Source organism: Akebia trifoliata, chromosome 16, assembly GCF_017979445.1.
Source record: "Akebia trifoliata isolate Shusen 1 chromosome 16, ASM1797944v1, whole genome shotgun sequence".
NCBI lineage: Eukaryota > Viridiplantae > Streptophyta > Magnoliopsida > Ranunculales > Lardizabalaceae > Akebia > Akebia trifoliata.
Window position 1 is genome coordinate 6,262,852 of NC_141390.1, and position 9,842 is coordinate 6,272,693.

The following is a 9,842-nucleotide window of genomic DNA, read 5'->3' on the forward strand; positions in this document are numbered from 1 at the left end:
TTTCCTGATTCATCTTGAAACTTTGTGAATAATTCATGTTACACGTAAATAACAGTAATTAGTTTCAAATTACCTAATTAAATTGAATACAATAATAAATATGGACTAACCATGCATTATGTCTAATGATGGAATTTAGTGTTCAATTCATTAATAAAGTCTATGTAATTAGGGCTTTAGAAACGACTTTTTAGACCTTGATCAGAGGCATTTAAAAATAAAATTCTAAAAAGAAAGACTTTCCTTATTAAGTAAGATTTCAAATCTTACTAAGGGTCGTTGAGCTAAAATGGACTACCCAATTGACAATCTAACACCATAGCTTACTAGATTTTAAAGGAAAACTAAGGGTACATTTGATTGCACAGAAAATTAGGCAAAAATTGTAATTATGTGGCAAATTGCTATTTTCAAGTTTTTAGTACATCAAAATTTATAAAATTGTGTAGAAAATGATTAGCCAACACACGTGATTTTTCCTTATTAGCAGCAAAACATTTTCTTACCCTCTCCTAAGAAAACGATTTGCCATCACATGGAGCCTTAAAAAAAAGCACAAGAAAAAAAAAAAAAAAAAAGAATAAGATCATAATTTTATTTGTGAAATAAATATTTAAATTATTAAAAAATAATGATTTTTATCAAAAATAAAATTAACTTAGGCAATCGTTTTTTTTGTTTTTTGTAAATTTCTCATTCAATATTTAATTTTAAATTATTTCAATCTTTTTTTTTTGTAAATAAAAATAGAGAGCTACTATTGGCAACTCAAATTTTATTGATTACACCCTAAATATAAAAAAATATATATCATAAATAAAAGTTGGGGTGCCAATAGAAACACTCTCATTGTTTTGCTACATTATTATCTACTTTTTTTAATTTATGATTTTATGTGAGCCTAATCATAATTGTAAACAACTAATAAAATTATTTGAACGAGTGTTATAATGTTGGGATTATAATTTGAGCCAAACCTTGGTAATGTTTGAAGATTGTGTCTTAATCTAATTTAAGAAATTGGGTTGTAATAATTCAATTTTTCACACAAGAATGATTTTATCGTGATTTTTATATAGTTATCACAAAAGTCAAATTAAAAAAAAAAAAATTTATTTATTTTTTTAAACAATTCTTATAACAAAAATATTTTTTGCAAAATTTTCCATGCTATACTCAAACGGTATAAGAGGATTTGCTTGACAATTGATTTGCAAGGTAATATTTTCTCTGCAATAAAAAATGCCCTTAGATAAAAAAAAAATATTTTTTTTGTAATCTTGATTAAAGATTCTTAAAATGGAATACTAGTGAACTCCTACCAAACTAAAAAATTATCCATGAAAAATAATAATTTTTGTTCTTATTTTTGGGTTTGTTAGTTGTTAGTTTTTAAAAATTATCCCTGTTTTTTATGACAAAAGGTATGCTCAACTACTCTTATCAGGTTGAAAATTTCCCCTCCACTTTTCACCTTAGGCCTCAACTTATATAAATTGAGCTGGCACTGATATCCTCAATAAGAAAAAAAAAAAAAAAAAAAAAAGATAGGATTTTTGGTGGAGATGTTAGATTGAATTTTTGGATCGAAAAATAAAGAAGGATGTAAAGTGGGAACAATGGAGTTTAGAGTGAGTGAAAAAAAATAAAAATAAAAATAAAAAAAATAGGAGGGAAGGAAATTATGTCTTAGTGTGATGCAACAGGGAGGATTCCAAATTCGAAGCGGGTTGCCGCTTTCAAGTTTTGCATTTCATTTCCTAACGAATTTCAGCCCAACTTTTGGCGTTTGGATAAATTAATAACGTAGGGTGTTGCCAACATTAAATGCAGTTTCAGAAGTTATTTTAATACTCAAAATGTCTTAAAGAAATATTAATTCCTACTTAAATGCTCATTTTCCAAGGTTTTTGAAATACATTCTGCATCTTAATATGTGCGGCACATGTTCCAAAATCATATAATGCTTGAACTAGCTCGGTAACAAAATTAAGTTTATTTATTGAGAGTTTTTTGCCCCGGGCATACTCTTCAATAAGTTTATTTATGGGAAGTGCAATTGTTTATCTTGAGGAAGAAGATTTGTGATTCTAATTCATACCACGTCAGAGGAAATGTCAAAAAAATCACGATTCATATTTATTTGGAATTAAAAAGATCGATGCATTTAAGAAATATGTCGAATAGCATAACTCTAAATGGGACAAGGGTGCAAATTCTGACTTGGAAATGACTATTCAAAATTCACTCCTTGATGTTGATGTGTGGAAGGAATCATCTTTGTTACTTTTGTATCCCAAAGAAAAATTCATACCACGTCAGCAAGTGAATTTCAAATGACTTTTTTTTTTCGGGTTAGATTATAGCGACTCAATTGAAAAATCCATCCCTACTCAATGTTACTGAAAGGTGTAATTTTATCAACACAAAAATTTAAGACGATTTCTTCCTAATAAATCTTTCAAAGATAGGATTGATTATGAGTTAGATAATATTCATTTACCTGACTCATTTAATGAAAAATAATTTTATGCATAAGGTACAACTTTTTTTTTATCCAGTTAAAAATTATAATAAAATTTCCAGTAATTATTTTACTCTCATCTATCCAACTTGAATACCCACTCAAGGCGGAGTTAACCTTCAAAAAGTCGGAATAAATAGTGGGATAGTGCTTAAACTTGAAAAAATCGGATGACAGATGGGATACATATATTCATATATAAAGTTCGGTGAGGATATATGTCTCACTCAACCAATGCCTAACTTATTCAAGATTATAAATGAAGTAAAGAAACCCCAAAGTTTTCATGTATTTTGTCGATATATAAATATTTGTGCTAATTTCTTATAATAAAATATGTCAATTATATATTGGTATGCTTGTAATTCCATAGCAAGGTGGAGGCATTTTAGTAATGTAACAGTTTATTAATCTGCTCTCTGCCATTCTCGCCTAAATTGCATGTGCTGAGCATATCTCTCTCTCTGTCTGTAATCAAAGCAAAGCAAAGAAGTGAAAATGGCTCTGGCACTCAGTCCCCTCACCTTTCAATCTAACAAATACCCATGTTTTGGTGTCCCTCTTGCAGGCAATCTCATATCTCCCAAGGTTTCCATGTCTTCCAATCTTCGCTCCACCTCATCTAAGTGAGTTTATTAGTTTGTTTTTCACCACTTCAATAAAGAATCTTAGAGATCCCGTTATATCTATCAATATTAATTCTTTTATTTATTTTACTTTATTTTTATTTCTCTTTCTAATTAGTTTGAATTTTTTTGTTAAATTCAGTGGAGTCTAGACTCTTTAGAGCTATATGGCCAATGATTTATGAAACCTTTAGATTAGTGGTGATTTTATAGTAGAGATAACTAAAGGCATGGTTTCAAAACTTGTTCAAGACCAAGAGGCATCGCCCAACTCGGCTCGGTACAAGGCATGGATGAGACGGACGAACAAATCAATTTTGACAAGATTTAAAACTCACGTTTATTTTTCTCATTTTTGAAAAAGACATTCTCAAATGTATCGGAAAACTCATCCGAGACGACTTGGTATATGACATGGAAGTGACAAGCCGCAAAACCGAGTTTTAAATCTTATATGACATGATTAATGGTGACCTTTTACGTTAAGTAAATCGTATATCTTTGTATATGATAATCTTTAACAATAATATTGCAAAACACTTTCTTGATCGCACCTCAATATGGCATCCAAAAACATGATCTTATACCACAAATTTTAAGAACGTTAAAAAAAAATTATACCGAGGGAAGATATCTTTAATTTACCCATGGATTTCAATTGATATTGTTGAGTAATTAGGTGACGTTCATTATCAAAATCTTTGATCAAGGCAAAAAAAATATTTCTTTTCTTAAATTTTAATTATTTATTTATTTATTTTTCCAATTCTAGGCAGGCCATGTAGTTCTACCCCTATTAAATAAGCTCCACCTAGAATATAAATTGCATGGCTATATTGCCCTCAGATCCAGAGTGGTGACCCGTTCCTATGACAACATATGATGGTTACGTGGCACTTTTCGGTTGGAGGTTAAACACATAGGACTGTTTGCAATGTAAAAAACGGTTTGGCTAGGAGTCCGATGTGTTTTTAACTCTTATGATAACATGCCTTGTAGACACTGTTTCTATTTTATAAGAATAAGGACATCGCTCTTGATCCTGATTCTTATGCATATGCATGGTAGAGACCGCTAATACTATGCTTGAAGCATCTATACATATATATATATATATATATATATATATATATTGGTGCTGAACATTATCATATATATATATATATATATATATTTTTTCGGAGAAGCAAATATTCATGCATTATAAAAAAATTCCTGAGTTTAAACTTTAAAGTATCAGTTTCTAAGTTTGATTCTTACGTTTAGGGAGTTTGGTTATTTCAAGAAGCCCTTGGACACTTCCCGAGATGTACGTGTGCAAGTTAACCATTGTATGTCGCCCCAAACGGCTGAGATCTTCAATTCCTTGGATGACTGGGCGAAGAATAACATCTTGATACACTTGAAACCGGTGGAGAATTGTTGGCAACCACAAAATTTTCTACCAAACCCTGCCTCGGAGGGATTTTACAAGCAGGTCGAAGAGCTGAGGGAACGAGTGAAGGAGATCCCGGATGACTACTTCATTGTCTTGGTTGGAGATATGATTACGGAGGAAGCCCTTCCAACTTACCAAACAATGCTAAACACCATGGATGGAATGAGGGACAAAACAGGTTGTAGCCCCAGCTCTTGGGCAGTTTGGACGAGGGCGTGGACTGCTGAAGAAAATAGGCATGGAGACCTTCTCAACAAGTATCTCTATCTTTCGGGACGAGTGGACATGCGCCAAATTGAGAAAACAATTCAGTATCTGATTGGATCGGGAATGGTAAAATCCTCACCTCAAGCGTAATTAATTATTTCACTCAATTTCAAAATTATCGTCCCTAAGGCAAGAAAATGATATTTTTATATGTTAAAAGAGTTGGTTTTAGTTTTAATCTAAGGGTTATATCAATATTCATTCTCATATACAATAGTGAAACTTCATCAACTCTCATCAATGGGTGTAGACATCGCCGAACCATGTCAATCTTTCCTAATAAGCAAAGAAGTAGATTAGAAGGTATTAAGAGGTATAGCACTAAATTGCAAATTTGAGAGTTTAAAATTAAGCATTTCTACTAAGTCCCCTACATAAGCTCTTCTAATTCCCCTAGGGCGATCAGAACCTGAATGATACGCATGAGATGTTCCAGATGAAAATGAAGACGTTAAACTATCAACAGATGGTTTGCGTTGCTAAACATAAAATTTACTACTGACTTGCTATTCTAGAGATTTATATTATAGAAAATAATTAATTAGGATTTTTTGTAATGTACACCATAGTTTTATACTTTGGGTGAGTCTCAAAACTTGAAAAATCAACTCGAATGAGTCAACTTGAAGACTTGGGTGAATCAAGTCAAAACTCACCGAGTCAGAAGCACTAAGTCAATAATTGCATTTCCCCAAATCCTTAATTTTTTTTCCAAAATTTCGTCTGAAAATCCTTCTTTTTCTTTTATATTCACCATCTTCAGGCTCTTTAATCTATTCAATCTCATTTTCAAAGTTCAAACCATTATGTCAACTTCTTGAAGAAAACTCTTTTGATTTTTTTGACTAAAAAATCCATCATTTTCAAGTTTAACTTGTAATATTGTCGTCAGTCCATAAACCTCAACCTCTACAGTAAAACTCTTGATTATTCTAATGAAAAACTCATCATCTTCAAGTTATTCAACCCATTGCAGAGCATAGATGGATCTTAAGATTGAAGAGGAACAATAGATCTTAAAATGACTTGTTGGGGGGGGGGGGTGTATTTTAGTTTGACTTGGCCAAGTCGACTCCCGAATTTTCGATTTGACTCAACTTGATGGACATTCAAGTCTTGTGAGTTTTTCGGATGTTAAAACTATGTTGTACACTTGCAAAATTTGTAATATTAGGTTTACCCCTTGCAAGATGGAAGATTATGTCTAGCATGACCGAAAGTCAATATCCCTTTTCTTGATGAATTGACGGTGAAATTTTCACTTTATTTTAACTTAAAGTACAAAATCAACATTTTATCATTAATTCTTGCAGTATATAGTGTGTAATCGTAGTATCTCAAAATTTTCAAAGAGTATTACTAAAATACCCAAAATAATTCTCAGCCAACAATCAATAAACCATGGTTAACCCCAACTTCCAAGAGCCTATGAAAGAAGAAAGGAGTCTATCAACATAACAAGGTTTGGGAAAGAGCAAATGATAATCAACAAATCCTCAGCCAACAACAAAAACTCTGATTCATTATTCATGGTCTCCCCTAAATAGATTGAATACCCCATAGTGAACTTTCTCTCATGATTTCTGACTATAAATAGGCACCATCCACATTAAATTTGATTAATCCCTCCTTAATTGGATTGGTCTGAGCAGAATTGACTTTACAAGAGTTTGAAAATTTCTAACCACGTTGATTTCATTAACAAACCATTCAAATTCTTATTCCAATTAACAACTCTTTGAATATCTCGATACTTGAACGTCTAATATTCTCAAGCCGAAAACTATTTCTAGCATGCCAAGTTTCCCACAACAATAATAAAGTAATTGAGCTTGGAAGTTCTCTTGAGGCCTTGGACCATGCACACACCAATTATTAATCATCCTCATTAAATAAGTTTTTTATTTATTAAACTCAATGATGTAAACACATGAAGATTCTAGTTACCTTTAGATACTTGATTGTTTTTCTTGAATTTTCTCTTTGATGTATCTATTTTAGGACTTTCGTGCGGAGAGTGGCACCTATCATGGACTCATCTACACATCTTTTCAAGAGAGGGCAACTTTTGTTTCCCATGGGAACACAGCTAAGCTTGCGAAGGAGCACGGGGACTTTATTTTGGCACAAATATGTGGGACAATTGCGGCAGATGAAAAGCGTCATGAGACTGCCTACACCAAGATTGTCGCAAAGCTTTTCGAGATTGATGAAGATGGTACTATGTTAGCATTTGCAGACATGATGAAGCACAAGATAGTGATGCCAGCACAACTGATGTACGATGGAAAGGATGATAATCTCTTCAAGAACTTCTCTGCTGTTGCTCAAAGGTTGGGAGTATACACAGCCAATGACTATGCCAATATATTGGAGTTTTTTGTGGGAAGGTGGAATGTGGAGAAATTAACAGGTCTCTCTGGAGAGGGTAGGAAGGCTCAGGATTATGTTTGTAGTTTGGCTTCAAAAGTCAGGAGACTAGAGGAGAGTAGTGCGAGGAGAGCCGTGCAAGCACCCACTATTCCATTTAGTTGGATTTTTGATCGAGAAGTGTAGTTATAACTTTGACATGAAGGTACAATAAGGCCCCCTATAGATATTGCCAATCTTTAAACATATGTACGCTCACTATTAGAGAATAAGATGCATCACATATATTGTGTCATTGTCAATGTATCTACTCAGAAATGGAAGGTTGGGATAGTGAAAGACTATTTAGCAATATCAATCAGAATATTCTAAATTAGGAGTTATTGATAATTAAAATATTTATATTGGGATATTTTTCACATCTTGGTTGATATAACATCTATTAATATCATACTTAGTTCCATGTAATAATTATACAAGGATTATCAAGAAACTCTATTATTCTACATGGTCTTAGAGCCTAAGCTCTACTGTTCTAGTGCGTTATTCTTCAGCCATGACATCACTGCCATCTTCGAACGACCTAAATCCATTTCTTTTTCTTCTCTTTGACTAATACTTTAGTTTTCTTCAACAAAGAGAAAGACTTTCCTTATTAAGTACAATTTCAAATCTTACTAAGGGTCGTTGAGCTAAAATGGACTACCCAATTGACAATCTAACACCATAGCCCACTAGATTTTTGAGGAAAACTTAGAATACATTTGATTGCACAGAAAATTAGGCGAAAATTGTAATTATGTGAAAAACTGTTATTTTCAAATGTTTGGTGCGTCAAAATTTATAAAACTGTGTAGAAAATGACTTGCCAATGTAGACACCCCAATTTGAACTGGCACTCACTCGAAAGGGCCCAAAAATATCAGTTTTCCAATAAACTTGGCCAAAGGGCCTCAAAAGCCCAAATCATTAAAATATGATACTTTTATCAAAATCGAGACCCCGAAGACCCCTTAAGGGTCTAATGGGCCCACATGAAAAGGCTCGGCATGCTCCCTCTATCCCGCTCCACTCAAAACATTGATTTTTCGATGAAATTGGCCAACGGCCTTCAAGGGTCCAAATAACTGAAAAATGGCATTTTGATTGAACCAAGGCCTCTAAAACCCCCCAGTGGTCTAAGGGACCCACCAAAGGGGTTTGAGCCATCCTACACTCGTCCAACCTTCGTCGATCCACCCGTGCATCAAAAAAATACCAAATTTTTGATAAAATTCTCTCCCGGGCCTAAAAAGTCCGATTTGCCAACACGTGGCATTTTTTTTATCAAACCAATGATTGCAAAAATCTAAAAAAATTAAAAAATTAAAAAAATGTGAGACTTGAGATGCCTACCCCTTTCTACTTCCGTCGCTAACTTCCGAATTCGCAAACACCCTAAGCCCATTCAAGACCCATGAACCCTTAATTTTCCAAAAACCAATTTCCCAGCTTACCCCCTAACCTAAAATTAATCTCATATCACTTAAACTCGAAGACCTATCCACCCTCAAAAATCCAATCCAAAATAAATCCTGCTCAATCCAAAACAACATATAACAATCTCCAAACCCAAGCCCAACAATACAAAGCCCACAAGACAATATCCATACCCAATTCATTATCCACCAACCAACAACCCCCAACATTACCACTACCCACATCAACCAATCACTCTCTCAACCTTAATAGATTACACATGTCATCATCCCCTTTCACCTCCCTCATCTAATCACCTACCCCATCGTCATCCTCTAAAAAAATCATCTAACTCACATCACCTCTCTCCAAAATCACCCCAACCCATACCCTACCCAAACCTAACCTATCCCCATTCTCTAACATCAACAACCACCTACATCACAACCCATACTTTACACACCTTAACCTATCATCATTCTCTAATACCATCAACCACCCACATCACAACTCATATCTATACCCATCACTTTCTTTAAAATATTCTAACAAAATCATCTCCAACCCATACTCTTCTCTTTAATCAAACAATCACCATCAACCAATCAATAAATCTCATTACCTCACCCTCTTATCATAATTGCCACATGTCTTCATCCTATTAATCATCTCAAAAACCAATATACCAACCTCTTACATAACCCATTCTCCTAAAATCTACACACCTCACATCTTCAACTAACCTTACACTTATCCTCAAAACAACTCCCTTACACCCCCACTCCTTCCATCAACCATCACTTATCTCACCCTATCAAACACTCTACCCAAATGGATTTGGGTAAAATCCAAACTATTTGGATCAAAACTTCACAAATTTTCATCCATTATACAATTACCCTCACTATCATTTTAAATTTTATACCCTTCCCTTTTAAAACCAATGCCATTATCCATTCTCCTAACCTTTCACCCCATTATACCCCTAAACATCCTCCAAGCATCTATAAATACCCCTCCCTTCCTTTTAAAAATGGTTACCAAGATTCACTAAGAAAAAAATTTATTTTCTCTACTTATCTCTACTACTCTCTTATATTATCTTCTAAAAGGGAATTTCACTTACTAATTTATTAAAGACATTAGAAGACATTGAGAA

The 9,842-nt window shown here is 33.4% G+C and overlaps 1 protein-coding gene across 1 annotated transcript; it reads left to right on the forward strand.

Annotated features, from left to right (window-relative positions):
- The first annotated feature begins 2,990 nt into the window (after nt 1-2,990).
- On the forward strand, nt 2,991-7,644 carry LOC147382433 (stearoyl-[acyl-carrier-protein] 9-desaturase, chloroplastic-like). Its single transcript, XM_086429126.1, has 3 exons — nt 2,991-3,150; nt 4,417-4,921; nt 6,857-7,644. Exons 1-3 carry the CDS (start codon nt 3,023-3,025, stop codon nt 7,409-7,411), a joined length of 1,188 nt encoding a protein of 395 aa, XP_086285252.1. The 5' UTR covers nt 2,991-3,022; the 3' UTR covers nt 7,412-7,644.
- The last annotated feature ends 2,198 nt before the right edge of the window (nt 7,645-9,842 follow it).

Bases quoted from the DNA above. Each gene is read 5' to 3' on its own strand.
- LOC147382433 (XM_086429126.1), top strand. From the start codon at position 3,023: ATGGCTCTGGCACTCAGTCCCCTCACCTTTCAATCTAACAAATACCCA. The intron at 3,151-4,416 runs GTGAGTTTATTA...TCTTACGTTTAG, and splicing joins CTTCGCTCCACCTCATCTAA to GGAGTTTGGTTATTTCAAGA. The intron at 4,922-6,856 runs GTAAAATCCTCA...TATCTATTTTAG, and splicing joins ATCTGATTGGATCGGGAATG to GACTTTCGTGCGGAGAGTGG.